Raw genomic sequence first — 21452 nt, 5'->3', positions numbered from 1 at the left:
AATAGCTATGTTAAGGCGGACTGTGAGTCACTGCAGACCTGGAGCGCCTGTATAAATTACAGACTCCGGTATATACCGGATTCAAGCAATTTGAATAAAAAGTATCGTTAATGTATATATTTTGTAACCATGGTAGTTATACACATTAATGCATGCGGACATGCAATGATCTGCGAATTTCTGCCGTGCGCTCCAATGGATAATCACTTCCGGACATGCGCAGAAGCCAGCTCCATGTCTGCAATGAGCAACATCGGTAGCATACGTAATCACACGGATATTGCCGATTGTCACTTTAACATGTAATCGCGTTGTAGATATATGCATAGTATTATTTATTTGTATTATACCTGCAGCCTGTCAGCTAGGGGATGAATGAAGTTAATCAAAATTTAAAGGCATCTTTTAGAAAGGTCATAAATCCTGTCTTTCCAAAAATAACATTAATAACAAATTGCTTTTTTATAAACCGTTTATATGATACACTTTTTATTATAAACGTTTGGTAACAATGCAATCATAGACAGACATGGGACATAAAACGTGAAATGAAAACAAAATTTATTCCCTCCGAGAGATATTTGCCATAAAATTATGCGAACAGATTCCGAGAAAAAGAGACGCCATTGATAATCAGTTTTATTTTTCGCAACAGGGAATTATGGGATAGGCCGGAAATTACAAACTGCCAAATATAGCTTTTCGTGACGAGGTTCTCTGAAATTGCTAGTCGTTAAATGTGGAGAAGAACGTTTGATGAGATATGAATGTTTTAGGACAAAGAAACGTTTAATTACGCTAAATATAGGTCAAGAACAATTGATGCGTTTGTGCATCAGGTCTTCTTCGAAAACCAGTTTTCTCCAGTAAATTCGGGCACCTGATTGTCTCAATTTCTTTAAACACTCCTTGAATTTCAGTGAACAACAGTCTATGATATTGCGTTACACTGCATTCATAGGGGCCTATATACAAGCTAATGCCACATAATAATAGCTCCACTTACTACTTTTAAACCAATGTCCCTTAAATGCAGTTTAAATGAGTTTCTCGTATATTTTATTATCAGTTCAGGAAAAAAATCATTATGTATTTAATTTTAGGTACGATTATTCAGGAAGCCTTGACACGTATTTAAACTTCGTGTTATCTTGCACAATTCTTTCGTGTACATATTTGTAAAGTACATAGTCATACATATACCATCGATAGAATATGATGCGTTCTTTCAACACGTGCATATTCCACTTTGGTCTTTGTCCCTGCTTCTGTATACAGAAAAGTATGTCATTGGCCTTTGTTGCCTATCGCCAAATGGGAACTGTAAGAAAATACATCAATCGGGGTATAACCAGCGAACAGTGGAAAAGTAGTTAATGCCCCAGACTATTCGTGTAATGATTCATTCATTTAAGTTTTATTTTAAGTAGTTTAAGCTTGTAAATTTAAGTAGTTTACCTATGTAAACCAATGTAGTTTAAGTATGTAAACCAAAGTAGTTTAATTATGTAATGTCAGAAGATTAAACAAGTAAATTTAAGTAGTTTAATCATGTAAATGTAATTTACTGGTACGTAGTTTAAGCATTTAAATTTAATTAGTTTTGTCATGTAAATGTAAATTTAAGTAGTTTAAGTTTGTAAATTCAAAGATGAAAGTCCGCTTCCTCTATAGTTTCTTTTCATGTGGTCACGTGTAATTTTCACTGTTGCTATTTATGAAATGTTTACTTTGTATGTTTATTTCGAAAACAAAAAACTCCTCTCCGATTACGCATAAATTGAGAAAAAATACGTCCAAAAATATTACATTACTAATTTTCCAAAAGTTGCCATGGAAACGGTTTCGACGAATAACGAAATTGATACGATGTCGCTAGCAAACATAATATATAACAATAGTAGTGCCTTTTCCAGAGAAAATTTTCTATAGAATGCAAATTGGCCATAGATACGCCGTTGATATGATTATGTGACAATTGTCGGGACTACAAAGCAACTGAAATTAGCTAGAGACTGTGTTTCTATATATTTTTGGTATTTTATGAGATTTACAATAATAAAAAATCCGAAACATACGCACTCATCATGTATATAACAATATATAAAGGATTGATTTCTGGTTTTGTTTCTTGGCATGTATAAAATTTGCAAACTTGCACATGCAAGTTGAATAAAGCTTATTTATGTTAAATTTATGCTCTTTATAAGTTTAATATCATGTATAATTGTATATATGTAAATACCGGAATTAGTCCTTAAAATTATGTAAGGGGGCCGCTCTAAACAGAACGGCCTTTCAGGCCAGTTTGGATGGGTTAGGAAAGTGTGTCAATCGAATGAATTCTACAGGGGGAAAAAGCTCTATATTTACGCGTACCTGTTTCCCTAATGCATTTGAAACCCCTGTTCCTATTTAGTTAATTCAAAAAATAACCCATATATTATTTCATTTTTATTTTTCTATCAATTATCTAATCATGATAAACGAAAGTGTTGAAAAACTAGACGGCCTCCAAGAAGTTTTTTTTTTCATTTCAGGGGTAATATACATGTATATATATGTGTTGATATTTAGAAGTTCGGTTTCGAAGAGTTATTCGTTTTCCGTAATAGCCAGGTTCCGGATAACAGAGATATTTTCTAGTAGAATATCGGAACCGCAAAATTTGTTCAGTTTGGATGGTGTTCTAGCTTTCAGTGGATGCTTGTGTAATTCCGCCACAATATCCACTGATTTTAAAAGCAGATAAACTTTTAAACTAAAAAAAAAAAATCAATACAGTACGGTACATTGACTACTGTTTTAGTCACTCTGAAAACTTTTACATAACCTATCATTTTTAAATTCCAGACACATGCATTCATTGTAATCTGGGCTTCCGCAGACTTCATATTACCAAAACGGAAACTGAGTACTCAAAGAGTAGAAAACATATATCAATTTTTAATAGAATTTGTGACAGTATAAATCAAGCAGCGTAAATGAAGCAATGTGTGTTTGCTTAATATAAACATAGATATCCTGTTGGCAGCAATGATTTACAATACATAGACAGCAAACTTAGGTATCACTTTTTATTGAACATTGTGATTCGAAGTAATCATCACATGCCATGTTTGATACATATATTAATTTGAAAAAATGTGAGAACCACGTGACCGATTTCAGCCAGAGAAAATCGACGTTGCAAAATGAATTAGAATTATATAGATATATAAATGCAGTTGAACGTTTATGAATTTATTTAATAAATTGTAACATTATTTATGCGGGATGTGATCAACTCATAAGTATCGGTTCATTTTTGTACAATTAAGACTAGGATGGTGATTTGATATGATATGATATTAATATGCATGCATAAAAATACAGTTATAACAAAAAACAAATAGTAAGAATTATACAGTCTAAGAAGACATGATATTTTAAGCAATTTAGCTTTTAGCAATTCAATGCAGAATATAAAATAAAAAGATTTAAATTCTATGGTACGTGTGTACTACTGCAGTGCGCCAATATAGCAAATGGTCGTCAGAAGTGTGAAATATGGATATTGTTTTCGCAACGTGGGTGTAATAGGATGGTTAGAGACATGACGGCCTCCCACATTTGATAAACTGGCATTTGTTTTCACGGAAAATATCGTTATTATGTATGTACTTGTGGGTGTTCCGACTGACATGTACTACGGAATGGGGGCCTCCGTGGCCGAGTGGTTAGAGTCGTTGACTTCAAACCATTCGCCCCTCATCGATGTGGGTTCGAAACCTCATTTGGGGCGTAGAATTCTTCACGTTCATCCAGCTGGCTTACGGAAGGTCGGTGGTTCTACTCAGGTGCCCGCTCGTGATGAAAGTATGCACGGAGGGGCACCTGGGGTCTTCCTCCACCATTAAAGCTGGAAAGTCGCCATATGACCTAAAAGTGTGTCGGTGCGACGTTAAACCCAACAAAATAAATAAATAAATAAATGTACTACGGAATACAGAAATCAGGACGAATAAAACTTGAGCAGCAATTTTAATTAGGTTCAACCTCTTTGTTATTGATATACACCCGATTGTTTTCTGCTTGTCAAAATTGAACTTCTATGACTAGTTTACCCTATTTTTATCAATTACTTATTAGGGGAAAAAATCAGTTACTTCGAACTCCGGATGACATAACAAATCATTACGGCTGGCGAGTCCGCCTTTGTGCATTGGGCACATCATACTTTTATGCTTAACAGGCGCAGGTGACTTATCAATATTTAATAACAGAGAGTAACCGCTTATAATCGCATATTTTACAACATAATAAAGGAATGCTTGTGCACTTTTATATTTTCTCCCGAGACAAGTTGCGGAACTATTTTCAAAAACAAAAATTCTTTCCAAAAGACCATCTACTTTTTTTTAGATTTATGGCAGAATAATTTCCCGTGTTTGCTTGCAATTCAGATGAAGCCGATTGGTTGATAATATGTTACTGTATAATATGCCACACGTTTGATAATTATGTTGCAGATACAAAATTAAAGATACAAAAATGTTTCGCCATATTTTACGACGTCATATATAATGTAAAAACCTAATGTCACCCATTAGAAAACCCATAAAAAAGTCTTTAGTAAAATGATAAAGTGCCGTACCCTAGTTTCTTCGTTTTTTGTTGTTGTTTTTATTATTATTATTATTATTATTGTTGTTGTTGTTGTTATTTCTATTCTTTTTTGTTTTTATTTTCAGTCTTTCTTTAGTTTAATAATTGAATTCTGTGAAGAATTTCAAAATCGTCTTGTTAAAATGAATCACAAATAAATGATTAAATGAGCCGCGCCATGGGAAAACCAACATAGTGCGTTTGCGATCAGCACGGGCCCAGACCAGCCTGCGCATCCGCGCAGTCTGGTCAGGATCCATGCTGTTCGCTAAAGGTTTCTCTGATTGCAACTGGCTTTGAAAGCGAACAGCATGGATCCTGACCAGACTGCGCAGGCTGGTCTAGATCCATGCTGGTCGCAAACGCACTATGTTGGTTTTCTCATGGTGCGGCTCAAATACATTCTTTCGTAAGAGTTTTAAAGTATTTCAAAGGCTCAAGTTTATTTGACATAATATGCGCGGGAGCAAAATTACACGCATTCGCGGACTTGTTTTTTTTTTATTTGCCTCGGAAATGCTTTTTAAAGTAAGACCGACGAACATAAACATAGGTTACTTTTTTGTTGCAATCTAATATACGTTTTTACACGTTTACAGTGTTTTAAAAGATTTCTTTTGGAAATTTTTCATAATTCTTTTCAGACAAATCTGCAAAATATTTATGTCTTGTTCAGCGCTTTTCTAAAATGTTTAAAATGTTTCCAAATTAACGCAAAATAAATATTAGTTAATACATAAAACGTGTACATACGTACATTTCGTGGATTGCAAGTTATTTTTTATGAGAAACCTGAAAATATGTTCACTTGACATTGATAGTAAAAAAAAAACACTCGCAAATCTAAAGTATAATAAAGTATGTTTTTTTTTCGATCCTGAGTTTTCAGCCGTATTTCAAACACGAAAACGGCCCAATTATTTTGACAAATGTCTCTAGAGAATTGGCTCAAAATGCGGACACAATTCTTAACATAATTCCGACCATCATTGATTAACTTTATAGAGCAAAAAGGAGTGTTCGAAACTGCTTAAAGACGTGCTCCAGTCCTACCGTTTAACTTGAAATTGTCACTGAAAAAGCATGAAAATCCTGACTATGAACAGTGATGCCTGTCAAAATAGAGTCTATTTTATATAAAATTCCATATAAAATACCTGTGGTTTTGCGTGCTTAAAGTTTGGCGCGTGGCTGTTAACTGTTACCTATTGTAATCATGGGTTGCATACAGACACTACAATTTGAATAGCCGCGGAGCAGGGCTTTAATATAAAATCATCATACGAGCCACAGTTTCATAATGAAAGAACTATTTATTTACATTCTACCCATCACATATTTAAACAAGAATGAAATATACTTACCAAGGAAATACTTTGTTTTAAAAGTATCATATTCATATGACAATGAATAAAAAATATATTTACCGAAGTTGTCTTTTGAAACTGGAGCCGACAGGACCGCTGCTATCAGTAGGCTGCACAAACATGCTAGCAAAATGTTAAATGAATTGCACATTTTTCTTCCTGTATTTACTTCCGAGTACAAACAAATAATTGTTCTTCCGTTGACAGAAGATGTAAATCGAACGCAAAATATGTTTATAAGTCTTCGAAACGAAACTTTAAGTGTTTTATTGAGGTAAAGCAAATAAATGCCACTTTAACATAAAATTAGTACACCTTGTCTTCTAATAAGTAAGAATTCTTCAGCTATAACAGCGCTTGCAAGTTTTCTTTCTACTAAAATATTCAAATTCAAATTCCGCTTTTCCGTTATTTCAAAAATTGTCCAATACCAGTGTTGTATAAAGCGCGACCGTTTCAGCTCGAGATTCCGTTGTTTCTGAGAGGCAGCGCGCCGTATCAGCTAAAAGATTCTGTGACATTTTCCGATAACTCCAGTATCATTGATTATTTGTTACTAGTGAGAAAAAGAACTCGTAGGCGAGATTTAGTAGATGAGATGTGATGACATATAAATAATGGTCGGTTACTGATGATGTTTGGATATTATCGTAAATTTACCATGCGATACAATAATCGTTGAGCGATACCGTGTGTGTAAATATGTACCTTGGTGAAATTGAATGCATTGGGCCAATAGTTCTGTCACGATAATTAACACTAGTGTCCTTAATATTGAATGGTTGATAGGATAATAATATATATTGTGCCAGCTTTATATAGAACCATTTTCATATAAACACATTCAAAGACGCTTTACATACAAAGGCTGCCAATCAGGGCACCAAATTCATCCTCTAAGAGTCCAGAAACAGGCAATCTAACAGACGGACAAGAGAAAGCCTGCTTCACTCCCACACACCCAACAAAAACAAAGAGAGAGAGAGCAATCCATTAGCTACAAAGATACAGACCTCTTCGGCTAACATAGCTAAGCTCTTTTTGCGAAAAGACAGTCTGGTTTTTTAAAGTTCCCGGTAGATCACCGGTCTATTCTGGGAAGAGCTAGTACCAGCCTCTTAGGTAGGTGGGAGGCACTTAAGAGCATCTCAGAAATGTTCAATGTCTGGGCCGGGATTATGTACATAAGCTGACATAAACAGATAAAATATTTGTTTCAGCTTGATCTATTGATCCAGAATGTTTTCGCTATTCTGACTAATTTTACTTTGGTGTCATTAATGGGAGACTTTGGTCAGTTATCTCCCGTTCATACTAGGTCCTTTTATTTGGATTACTCTGTTGTTATCGCTATGTTATGTGTAACAATATGATGTAAACGAAGCTAGGATATTAGTCATCATGAATGCCTTCAGTTACATACTCTATAAACATGTAAGTGTCTCAATTCTGACATTCCAGACATTTAATTTAACAAATATGCAAGATATCCCACACCTTAGAACTGAGATATCTCATAGACAAAACATTGATAAAGTCAGAGGATTCCAAATGATAAGACCAACTTACAATTTTATTATCTTAGACATAAGACAAAAAGGGAGACCATTTGAAACTCTGTAAAGTCCAATTTGCTCATATGAACTAATTGTCACGTATACCAATAAATGCAAGTATAATTGTTTCATATTTTGGTTTCGTTTTTCTTGATAGAAAAATCTTCTGAAGCCATGGTAATTTAAATTAACTACATTTGTATTATCATCAAATAAATAATACTTTTCCAGAGAAAATATCTACATTGCATTTTTTAATATATCATAGACGTCTGAGAAAAACAGTAGCTCTACTTGCGACCGCTATTTCGGATTACTTCTCTTATTTCAATCTCCCGTACAGGAGTTATCGTTCTTCCGTTTCCGCTTCAGGAGCATTCGTGAATTTTATATCAAGAACAGATTGCTCTGTGCTTTTATAGGACAGTTTTAAAAGGCGGCCTGCACATGGTTCTCAGTAGGTGCCCGCTAATTCCTGATAGTTTTGCCCTGCTGAATGTATGTTCTAAACTGGAATGTCCCTAAGGCCTAAAAAATTCTTTGTTTCCGGTAACATGCTCAAAAAAATTAGGGTAGGTAGGTCGAAAAAAAATTTTATTTTGATTTTTTTTTTTGTTAAGGGAGACTTTTCGGAAATTATTTTTGTGTCAAAAAATGAATACAAATAAGGGGGTTATGCCTTTAGAGCATCAGAAAATTGATTTCTAACATCACTGGCCATGTTTAAAGCATAAAAAATGCAGTTTTGCAAATTTTTGACAAAAAGTTAAAAAAAAATATTCTCCAAGGCCATAAAAACATTTAGGGTCAGGCCAGAAATTTATGGTAGGTCGGCATACCGGAAACAAACAATTTTTTTTTCGCCTAAGGGACTAAAATTAAGTATGTATAACTCAAACCATCATACGCATTTAATGAAGGGTTTAGTGTTTTGTTTGATAAGCCATAAAGAGCAAAAGATATGACATCATTCATGTCTTCCTTTGTGCAACACATTTAAGTGCCATTTACAAAAGGTCAAAGCAATTCCAATGAGTATCTAAGCGCGTCTGGCTGAGATACCTTTCAACAAACGTTTGCATCTACAGAAATGGCTTTCAGCAAAATGTTGAAAACATGTTGCAACCGGTCAGGAAAGAAGTAACTAAATCTGAATTTATCTTTTTTTCGTCAACAGTTTTATTAATGAAATTGATCCATATCGTTTACATCTACCCACAATGCGCTGCGTATACATTATCATCAATATAGTGTGGTATTCCCTTCCCTGTTATTGATAAAAATAAACTGATACTTTATGGTATTGTAATATCCAATAATTCAATAATAACTGTATCCGCTGACGATAATAAGTTTTGAAGTCAGTGAATAATTGCATACTGTGATTCCTTTGTTCTCTTTGTAAGCGTGGGCTTTATTTGGAATGCTCTATTTAATCTAATTAGCTGGCTTTCATGATGACCAGAGTTCCACTAAGTCGATTTTCAGGACCTATATATATTATCTAGGTTAACTAATAACTTGTAGATGATTAGACGAAATAATACATTTATTTGAAAATAATAACACATGCGAAAGAAACCATAACTTTAAGTTCATTATACTTATGTTACACTTAAATAGCGGAAGACTGTGTTCACTGCAGCCCTAGAGCGCCTGTATAAAATACAGACTCCGGTATATACCGGATTCAAGCAATTTGAATGAAAAGTATCTTTAATGTATATATTTTGTAACCATGGTTATACTAGCTATAACCTTTAGTCAGTATATGGTACATATTATACACTAAATGCGTGCGAATAATTTGCGTATTTTTGCCGTGCGCTCCAATTTTGGCAATCACTTCCAGACATGCGCAGAAGACCGCCCCAGGTCTGCAATAAGCAACATCGTTAGAGGCTGAGTTCGATCATAAACTTTAGCAAAACTGTTCTTCTGTTCCGAATGTGGAGGTGCGTATGTCAGTAGCATAAGGATGTAAAAGTCGTCATAGCCGTAACATGGTAAAATTAATATAGAAAATATATACTTCCAAAAACAGATGCAAAGACATCGAATTGATTGAAGTTAAAATGAGATACGAGACATTTGTTCTGCTTTGTTCTAACAAACCTCTAATTATGCTATGTCAAATTTCGATTTTCTCTTCCCGGCATCCGATGTGGGGTTCCGACAAACGGTAACTTCCTGGTTGAACCGTAATAGCGTATATGAGGCCGTCTCGTAGGGAAAAAAATCTGTTTTACAATTAATTGGTTATCCCGTGAAATAGAGTAAGTTTTCTCTTGTTATAAGAGAAACCGATAAATGGGATTGAATATTTTTCATCAAAATGTGTCGTACAACACAGTAGCGTTGGTCATCATGGTTACGGCGTGGTATTCCAGTCAGGTATTACTATAAATTTGGGCAGTGTGCACACTGCTCATCTAGTGACAGTCGTTTATATGACTGAAAAAAACTGTTGAAAAGACTCTAAACACGAATACACTGCATTAAAACTTTAGATTTACTCAATATACTTTAAAGGATATTTGAACCGGCGCAGTATTTATTTAACAGCCCTCATATAATTCTTTAGGTACATTGTAGATGACTAACCGTTAAAAAATGGGAAAGGTAGAATGTCAGAGATCGTGCAAGGCCATTTAACACTAGTTCTAAATTGCAGAAGTTTTGTGAGCAACGAATTATCACCATTTAAATATTTTGCTGACTATTGAAACAATAACAATATCTTACGAATCACATTTTTGAAATACATCAGGCATGCAAAAATACTGGAACCCTTCTGATCCGGAAACCTCTCTTATCCGAACTTTTCTTTCGGTCCGGACGAGTTCGGATTAGAGAGGTTCCACTGTACTAAATTTTAATCAAAGATTTTATGCAATCAGAATAGTTTCTCATTATAAAAGTCCGAAATTTGTGACCAGTGTCAAATAAACTGGTAAATAAAATACAGTTATATCAGATTATTAATATTTTATTTGTTTAATATTCCTTTAACTCAATAGATACCATTGCAATCGGGTTCTTTCTTTTGATAACTTTGTTTTTTGGATAGTTTTTGCGTTGATTTTGATTTGACCTAAGCTGGACGAGGCGGTGTTGGAAATGTTCGGATCATATAATGAATCTTCGGCCTTAATAGCAGGTAAAATCCCAAGTGCTACTTCTGCAGACCTGATGTCCGAAACAAACGTGTAACTGGGCTGATCCATCACCTTCTACAATCCTCATTTTGAAAACACTTTCAGCCACACTAAAAGCAATGTGATCAATGTTATAATCCTTGTCTTAGGAAGCTAAATGAGCCGTGCCGTGAGAAAACCAACATAGTGGGTTTGCGACCAGCATGGATCCAGACCAGCCTGCGCATTCGCATCCGCACAGTCTGGTCAGGATCCATGCTGTTCGCTTTCAAAGCCTATTGGAATTAGAGAAACTGTTAGCGAACAGCATGGATCCTGACCAGACTGCGCGGATGCGCAGGCTGGTCTGGATCCATGCTGGTCGCAAACCCACTATGTTGGTTTTCTCATGGCACGGCTCAAATTGTGTATAGATACGGAGTCAAATAAAAAAAACTGAACAAAATCTTTTCCACTTAATGTACAAGTAATATTAAAATGCCTTAAAAATCCAAGGGAGAGAACTCCTGGAGCTATTAAAATTTTGTATAATTACGCCCCTTCTTTTCTCAAACAAGGCATGGTTAACGTGTCAGCCGCTCAACCCGGGGGTCGTGGGTTCGAGTCCCAGAGGGATGACGACCACACCTTTTCATATGACTCCAGTACTGTTGTTTGTTTTTTTTTGTTTTTTTTTTCAGGAAATGGTCTTGAGAGTGGTTCTAATAAGCTTCACTCTTTCATCACAATCGCGCTAAAATTAATTTGTATGTAATAACAACCAGTATTTATTGTTTCTTCGATTACAGTTGGCTTTCTCTGATACAGAGATACGTGCTGATTAATTAATCGTGAAGCCTGGAATATGTCTGATAATATTGGCTTAATGGGAAGTTTTGAAACTGATAAATGGTTAAGGAGAACCAATATGACGCCTTAATCAAACTTTACGTCCCATTTTCAATCACTGATATCCTGGAACGAGACAGCAAACATGTCTGGTTCACAGGATGACTTTGTCAACATTTACAATGTCTTATCTGTAGCAATTCTGATAAGCTCGTAATTCCATAAATCGTCAGACTATTAGCCTAGTCCTCCGCGTGATTAAAACACAATTACGCGTAAGAGTCAGTTGTGTAATATTTTCTTATCACTTGGGATCATGGAGTCAAGTCGACGGATAACACGGTTCCCCTAAGTGCTGGCGGGCATGAGGGGTAAAACACAGCTCTGTGTACTATAGTTACGTTGAAGCCGCTGCTGTGCGTGTTTAGGGAGGGGCATGTTGGGGTGGGATTTTTTTATAGCTCATAAGCCTGAATCGCCATAAATTCGAATATGCTATCATCCTGCGTTCTGTGTACCTGTACGTCTGAATGGTTCAATTACTGGTTATATTTTCATTCATAAAGCTAAATGACGTGTTTAAATTAATTAAAACACGCCGAAGACGTAATATGTCCCTTTGACGATATGTACGACCCTAATGAATAAGTCATGCGGCGTATAACGATTTTGAATGTTGTAATTAATCAAATCATCCTTCTGCAACGTATCTGTTCTATCCTGTTGTTTGATATTTGTGAAATAACAGATTAAATATGATAGAAATAGAACTGTGTTTGTCCTCCTCGATTTATCTGTCACAAGCTACTATTACAAGAGAACGCCTCTCAAATATCATAAAAAAATCACCTTCAGCTGATTTTGTTGGTTTTTTTACAATTAAATATTAATTAAATATATTGTTAGTACGTAAGCACTAATAATTGTATTATATCCATACAGGTTTATGGTGTACCATTTTTGTTGAAAGTAAATGTATATTACGTGAACGCGTAAATATATTCTCGTAAACATGTAGGCGTACATATAATTACACATTCACTTGTAGACTTTTACGCGGATGTACTTATTTGCGCGTGTACGTATATTTTCACATGTGCATGTATATTTTGAAGTACACTTCCGACCTAAATGGTACCCTACACAGGTCACGTTTACACGTTCACAACTAACTGCACCTCAATGGCGCCCGGTTTCGAATGACTATTTACGACTGTGGTAAGGTCGCTTTACGACACACAATTGTCGTAAAATTATTAGCAAAAAACAATAAATACGACAAATTAACTGTCATTTAGTTATTGATCTCCTGCTATAATTATAACAATTTGCGTGTTATGGTGCGAGCAATTACTGAAAACATATTACCACTTCTACATTTATTGTTTTTTCTTAAAGGTATCATAGTTCCATGTACTACAGCTTACCTTTTCATTAACGTCACTGCGGCATAATTTATTATTAATATTATTTTGTATCTATAAATATACATTTTGGACACGGTAACAAGATATGTAAATAGATAGATCGGTTGGTAACAAAACAAAAATAAACGTTTCTTTTCAAAATTATATGATGACACACTCCTTTTAAATGATTCTAATCAGGTTTGGCTAGGCTGGATCAGAAGCTCTAAAATTATGAAAGAAATTAAACGTATTAAATTTCTCAGTTTTTTTTATTAAAGCATCTGAGGAATCAACGGCTCTTTACAGTTACCGTGTGACTGATTATATCATTTAAGTAATGGGCCCTAGAAGAATATGTTTTAGTCATCAATACATTTGTTCTTTTACTTTATCCAGGAAACGATATTTTTACTAAAATGGTATTTGACAATTTAGCGAAAAGTCTTTAATCTATATCAGTAAATATATATATATATATATATATGTGAAAATGGGCAGGCTTATTTTACGTAGAAACAAATAACATTCTTGGGTGAAGGTCAAGATACGTGCTTTTGCAGATATCTTGAAATAAATAGCACCGAGTTGCTTACTTTTTAGTTTAATAAATACATGATTATATGTTACCTTTTTAATAATGCACTATTATGATAAAATGCCCCGATTTTATGATCAATACGGAAGCACAAAGGGGACATTCGAAGTTTATATTTCATCCCGTGGCTACGAGACAATCCGAAAGAGTTTTTGCTTTTTTATTATAAAAAATATTGTTTTCTAATTTATCTCGTGGCCATAAAATAAGATGAAAGAAAATACTTTTTGAATAATAATTTGCATTTGCCTTGCGTTAATATCTTCTCATGGTCACAAGATACGACAAAATGTTTCAATGTCCCCGCTATGATTCCGTAGATATGACAATACCACAATAACCATTAACCTCCAGAGTTCTTCTGCTTAAAATGTCAGACAAACTCGCCCGACCTGTTGGCCTCTCAATAATAGAAATTCTTTAAATAGCTTAGCAACATCCATAACTAATGCACACTGATTACAAGATATGAAAAAACGTCATGCCGAACCAATATAGAATTTCTAGTCTAGACAATGGTTTAATAAAGATTCTTAGGTCGAATATTTGGAAAACAACAGCTGGTTTTATGTTGCATACCAAATAACTACAAAATCACGTCTTATTTTGCCGACTTAATCTGAGATGCAAGTTCCATTCCATTATCACTACCAATTTTTTCTGCAGAAAGTTTTACTATCATTTTTTCCCTTAAATTATCAAACAGGACAGTTTTAAATTTAATGATTTCCGCATTTCAATATCCCTATGTTGTTTAAAATATTTCCGTTGGGAATACCATTGTAAACTAAAATATTTTGAACGTAACGTAACATAACTCAATTTATATTGAGAAGTTAAGTAAATATGTTTAGTCATTAATTATGGTATCTTTTAGTGTAAATAAACAAACAATTTCCGACAAGGTACTCATTCTGTTTATCTTAGGATCTAAAAACTTTAATTCGCATTTCTATTAACTGTAAGGGATTTATGTAAAAAGGAAGAAGGAAACGGAAATGCAGAACTATGTGTAAGGGAACTTCATATGGTATTTTTAAATAGTATATACAAATTGGAGCCGCGCCATGAGAAAACAACATAGTGGGTTTGCGACCAACATGGATCCAGACCAGCCTGCGCATCCGCGCAGTCTGGTCAGGATCCATGCTGTTCGCTGTCAAAGCCTATTGCAATTAGAGAAACTGTTAGCGAACAGCATGGATCCTGACCAGACTGCGCGGATGCGCAGGCTGGTCTGGATCCATGTTGGTCGCAAACCCACTATGTTGTTTCCTCATGGCGCGGCTCAAATGGCTTGTCGGCCAATAGTCTAAACTTCCGCTCAAGGCCGGAAGTGCCGACTGTCAATAGCATTGATTATTGACCGGTAAGCCATTCAGCAATTTTTCTATTACATGGCATCAAAAAAGATACATTTAACATTTAAAAAAATGGCTTTTTATATATTACCCCAGTAAACATTTGTTGAATATAAACCGTAGCCTGGGAAGTCGTTGACAGTGCGCTTTGTCAGAAAAAAAAAACATACCTAGTATATATGTATTTAAGAGCCAACTAAATTTGCACTAATTAGTGTTAATTGGCATTCATCAAGTTTCTAATATTGTCAATATGCAGATAGAAAAAATGATGTTAGAAATTATCAGACTTGATTCGCTATAGGCCTATAGACTTGTCATATTGCATGGCGAGCCGCATAATAAAACTTATTAACATCTGCACATATTTGGGGAAATATTTATGATCTGGAGACAGTCCTGTATCGGTAAATGTATATTTATGACTTATAATGGAAATAAATGACACTTGTCCGAAATAAAAAATCTAAATTGATCGCTAGATACATGATTATAGGTAATTAATCGATATCCTTTTCATAATTAGGTTATATTTCGAACGTGCTGATGTATTAATAGCTCCTTACCGGATTTTTGATTAACTTTCGTGAAATGGTATAACACAGTAACAGTTATACTTTTAATTCTTAAAATGGATGCGGTTAAAATGAAAATGACATCAATTTTCGCGATGTTAATGCTTGCCCATATGTCTTGTGCCTGGGTACGCTTCAGAGAACCACTTTCAAGACGGAATTTTCTCAATCAAACGCTTCTAGAAAAACTACAGAATTGTGCTGGGAAAGAGGTATGTTATACTATAGCTAAGTTAAAATATTGACGCTAAAAGTACTTGAAAATTACTTAAACATCATTACACGTACATGTTAAATGTTCCAATTTCCTTTAAAGACACAGATCTTTTCTTAAGAATTTTTTTAAAAATTGCTCTTTTTCCTGTAAGCTATAACAGGTAAAGCGCAGAAACATTATTTAGATTTTTCAAAGCAGAATCATTTTCAGAAACTATGTGTGTATGAGAAAGATCTCTAATGCATTATTTACTCTTCGAGACAGGTTTGAATTAAATCTCAAAAATTTAAAAGAAAATTCTTAATGATGAAATAAATACAGATCGCATGACAGATACTGTTACAGTATTATATTTTGTCGGCTGTTAGATTTTTAAAAAATCCCGAAATAATTATACAGGTCGCATAACAGGGTATATTTACTGTTTCAGTATTCTATCATGTCGGCTTTTAGATTATGACGTTTTATAGAAAACGATTGGCATATTCGTGAATGAAAAAAATCTCTTTTGCTCGTCAGTGACAAGAAGTAATAATGATCTGATAAGTAACATTGTGTTGCCTAAACTTGAGATAATATTTAACTTATCAAATAATAAATAAATAAGTAAGTAAATAAATAAAGCCGCTATAAAGGTGATTACACAAACAATAAACTATTATTATTATAATGCTACTTTCAGTTTTAGTGGGGACATTTATCATTGTTCTATAACAAACACTTTTATTCTCAGCAGGTCAATAAATTTCTATAAATGTCAGACCTTAGACAAACGTAGATAACATTTTTTTTCTCACTGAATTGGAAAATTGAGAAGCGTATACCCCTTTCTGCAAATGCAGCGTATTCGGCGCAAGCTTTTCTTCGGCGCAAGCTATTTATTTGGCATATACTATTTACCAGACCCATACTATTTATTCGACGCATGTTGTTAATTGACTCATGCTACTTATTCGGCGCATGTCGTATATTTATACATACCGTTTTTTTTGCTGTTATTGTTTTTGTTCTCGCTGTCGTTAATTATTTTGTTTTTAAGATGAGTCACCGTTTTCGTGAGTAGCTGTTCAGCGTAAAGTACATCTCTATGCATAACAATCCCAGTAAGTTCAAAATGGAGTAATACTTGATCCTTTAAGGTAGAAGGGTACACTTGGATGCGAAAATTTTGGGCACGGACGGTCTTACATGTAGCAAGTCGCAATATTGCACTTCCCTTATGAGCAGAATCAGGGTGGCCATTTTATAAATTGCGTGCATGTTTTATGCTTTTAATCAATGGCAAGATCAGGATTCTCACACAAGAATAAAGAAAGTTATCATAACGAAAGGTTCACACTATCCATGAAAAATAGCATGCCAAAATCATCAATTTTGCACTTTTTGAACAGCCTGCAATGATCGCGCTGCAAGAACAATGCACAATTTTATTGCATTTCTCAATTTAATAGTCCTTACTGAACGTCAGGATATAAACGGAATGGGGGCCCATGCAGCTCGTTTTTTTTCCACAAAATAGCGAAAATGTTCCTGAGAATCTATCAACAAGCACAGAACACTTCCGTGATTTGAATTTTTCCGCGAAAAGGTGTCTCACTGATCATACAAAGCTACCAGCAGTTAGTTTTCCAACTGACATCAGAATTTTACATGTATCGGCTGTATAAATTTTCTAAAGAATTTATAATCATTATCTCTCACCTTAATTTACAGACATCCAAAATCACGAAGTTCTATTTATAACAAATATTGACGGGGGCCAAAATTCGAAGTGTACCCTGCTATCTCTTATCTAACAAGTGTTAGTCCTACATTTTTATGTATGAGTCAAATGCATGCAAGGAAGTGAAAAAGGTATTTTCTGTTCACAAATCTTAAAAGAAAACATATTGCTTTATCAGTGCAGTAGAACTTGCTTATACAGATTGTTCAGTCAACTCTATTTACAAGTAATTAAACGTAAGGAAAGCTAATATCTCGATCAGACAGACTTAGACAATCCCTATTGTTGTCCAGAAGGTATGGCAAATCTGTTAACGGCTATCGACCAGCTTAAGGCAGAATTAATGTTTGTTTCGCGGCATAACTACAATTTGTTTCGCTCCGCTCAGAATCTGACCAGATATACACGTTCAAGCAGGGGAAATACGTTTTTTACCATGTACCGTAAAGTCCATCGTACTGTAGCTTTGCTTCCACGTTAATACGATCAGACACAATGATCTAACGAAGGAATGATGACAATAATGTAATACCACACTTTCTCATCATGCCATTGGTCGTCACTATCGTGTTTCCACACCGTCATGATATCGTACAATCACCATTGTGCCGTCTTGTCGTACTATCCTGATACTACAGGCGATAAGTTAGACGCATAAATTTAAGAAAATATTTTTCATAAAAATGATTCTAAAATTATTCATTTACAACAATATACAGAACAAATACATTATCTATTCAAGTATTACGGAATTATTGTTTCAGTTATGATTCCCAAGCTCACATAAAGGGATCGTCTGATATTGGACATTATCAAAAGCAGTATTGCTCCTTTGTCATCTTTGGGTTCTTTGTCGTAGCATCGCACAATAAGCACTGTGCCATTGTTGTTTGACATCGTTGTCATCATTCCAACGCCATATCACCGTCGTAGCATTGTCTTTCCATCACAACCAGACCTTTGTACTATCCTGACACCGCGCATCGCGTGTACCAGTTGACCAGGAAATAATACGATGGCCCTAATGGAAAACCATATTTCAGTCAAATTACTAGTCTACCAGTTTATTTGCGGGCTTGGTCCTCTGTTCCGTGTCAACGTATACTCAGACGGTGTTTAATTTCTTCGTGAAAAGAAAAACGAAGTCGATTTATGCGGACGTCAGCGCTCTTCACGGCTCGATTATAATGAGTACAACAGACACGAAAAAATGTGATATTACAATACTTTGGAAACATATTAGGAAAAGAAGTGATCGCCCGATCGCATAATTTATCTGATATAAATCTGCTCTTCTATATTTGCTGTCTCGGCTCATTTGTGAAAAAGAAAATATTTTATTACTTTTCTTATAACACCTATATGTTGCAATATTGAATAAACGAACGCAGTTTCGCCAGCATTATAATGTTTAGTTTCAGGAGCTGAAATCTACTGAAATTTCCTTTCTAATTTAACTCTTTTAGTTGTAGGAAACCTTTTCTTTCTTATAAGACTCATTTGTGCAGCTTGAAAACGAAAGACTTTTAGGCGTATTGTGACCGGTATAAACCTGTCATTCTAAGAGACCAATCCTTTGCCGTCTAGATTTAGCTGACTGCAGCAATTATTCGAATCCAACTTTTCCCTGCAGAACTTAAACACGTTATTCTGCTATAAATAACAAATTACATTTTCTGGGCTGTCTTGAAGCGATATATTTAGTTTATTTCTGAGAAATTTATACGAGTTTCTTTGATTATTTTGTAATAGTAGTAAGTTCATGTTAGTTCAACGCCTTTGCTATGCTTTTAACATTAGCTAAGATGCTGAATGAAAACAAAAATGTTTGTGATAATTTGTAAATTCCTATAGATCTAAAAAATAAAATTTATTCAATAGCTTTATATAGGTAAAACAAGTGACGAAGAATGGCACGCTTAAAGCAGTTTTATGTTCGATCCCCATGCAAGTTTTCATGTAAGAAAGTTGAAGTTCTTTACGGTGAATGTAAGGATCTTATATGACTGCACGTGTAGGACAGGGTTTTACCAAGGGACAACGTGGAATGGAAAATCAAGCGTTGGCGAGATTATTTTCACCACGCTGTCCCCAGGGTTGGGAAAATACATGACTTATACAGGCAGGCATGTTACATCATTTTTCATGCCTTTCGTCAATATTACTGCAATATTTTCAAATATATTTTAAATATACAATACGATGTCATAATATGACGTCAAATTATGACATTAGTATGCGCACAAATAACTTAAGGTGATCTCCCACCTGGAAAACCTTGTCTTTCCATGCTAAGTAGACAAGAACAATATATATGGTACAGTTCTATGGAAAAAGTTGACGGCAATTTGTCAATAATTGACTACAACCCTCAAAATTGTAATTTTGCTTAAAACCTAAGAAAATGGTGAAAGTTTTTTTTTTAATTCATGGCTTTTACTAAATACAAACATTTACTTTATGTACCTATACTAGTAAGATATACTTGGTAGGATGTTATAGCTTTAAATTAACTTTTAATGATAAAAATAATTAAGAAAATAATGAGTGTGGTATATCTTTTATCGCCGCGGTTTAAGTTACCACACAATACTACCAGTCAATATATCATAGATTCATTCCGCCAGTGAGGTTCATGTTCCACACTTGACACTGAAAAATAGTTCGTCATAAACGTACTAACCACGTAAACCTATTTTTAAATTCGCTTTGTCCTTTGCAGACTCATGAATGCGGCCTCTGTGGGGAAGGACCTGGCGAGGTACAAACAAATGTTATTCCCACTGACAATTACACGGTGGTCGATCCTGATGTACGAGTTTTAGCAGTTGAATTAGGCTTCCGGTCCGGTCTAAATGGATATCTGGAATTTCGGGTTTGTAACGTAACAGATAATTCGACAGAGGATGCCATCGCTTGCGATAAAACAACGCCACTTTTGATTGGCTCAGATGAGAAGTGGTTCCCATCATTGAATCAGAGCTCTGCAAAGTCTCGTTTTCGACTCCCAAGAGGACTTGTATGCGAAAGATGCGTGTTACAAGTTAAATATACTCCAGGTAAATATTTACAAATCTTTAAGATGTTTCCCTAATTTTGTTACCTAAATTCACAGCTAGAAGCAGTTTTAGATATCAGAATACTGCGTGTCTTATGCAATATTCAAATGTATACAGAAAATCGGCATAGCCTGAAGTTAAAGTTGTTTTCGAAAATGTTCATATGATATATCTGTACATGTTAATATAATTTACATCCTTACTTGCAAGAGGTTTATATAAATAATTACTCATAAGAACACAGGGTTACGCACCATCTCCTGCTATACAGGAGGTTATATAAAGAATGACTCCTAGTACTTTTATAAACAATGCGACGGATTCATACAAACAATTACTCATAAAAATGATCAGGTGGGGTAACATAACATCATGACTCTTTATATAAATTAGCGCTCGATCCTGAATTGTTTTTATATAAGGTCAATAATCCAACACTAAGTTTTGCTGGGCAAAAGTCAATCCTTTAAGAAGAAAAATTGAACATCTATTTCTGATGACATGTTAAAAGAAACACACTTATTTTTTAGCTTGCCGGTCAATAGTCAAGACTATTTATTCTTGGTCCCTCGGATCTCGGTCAATAATTTTGACTATTGATCGGCAAGCCATTCAAAAGGTTTATGATAAAAAACGTAGAAACTTCAATGAGTATTTACAACAGATAGAAAATAAATTGTTCTCTAAAACAGCTTTGATCGTACATATAAATACAATAAATATGTTTTCTTAATCTTGTAAGATTTTTTTTTCTTCGGGAAAATAGTTAGAATGCATATTTACATTGACCTATTAATTGTTGTTTATTGAGAATAAAAAGTTGTGTTTGTTTGACAAAAAGGTATTGGTAAAAAGGAAATGATTTTTGTCTCGCATGTATATTATATAGTTGTCAAGCTTATGACTTATTCCTATAAATGTCCCATATAAAAGAATGTAAAGGATATGAAATATGGC

General features: G+C 34.6%; 1 protein-coding gene across 1 annotated transcript in view; it reads right to left on the bottom strand.

The window, feature by feature from the left end:
- The window catches only part of LOC123542373 (uncharacterized), a 36228-nt gene extending 29720 nt beyond the window's left edge, over window positions 1–6508 (bottom strand). The window contains exon 1 of the mRNA XM_053531827.1: window positions 6075–6508. Within this exon, the coding sequence (XP_053387802.1) occupies window positions 6075–6165 (91 nt within the window). The 5' untranslated portion in view covers window positions 6166–6508. The remainder of the gene's footprint in view (window positions 1–6074) is intronic.
- Between the last annotated feature and the right edge of the window lie 14944 nt (window positions 6509–21452).

This window comes from Mercenaria mercenaria, chromosome 19, assembly GCF_021730395.1.
Source record: "Mercenaria mercenaria strain notata chromosome 19, MADL_Memer_1, whole genome shotgun sequence".
NCBI lineage: Eukaryota > Metazoa > Mollusca > Bivalvia > Venerida > Veneridae > Mercenaria > Mercenaria mercenaria.
Note: the sequence above shows the minus strand (reverse complement) of the source record. Positions and strands in the feature narration are given on the sequence as shown.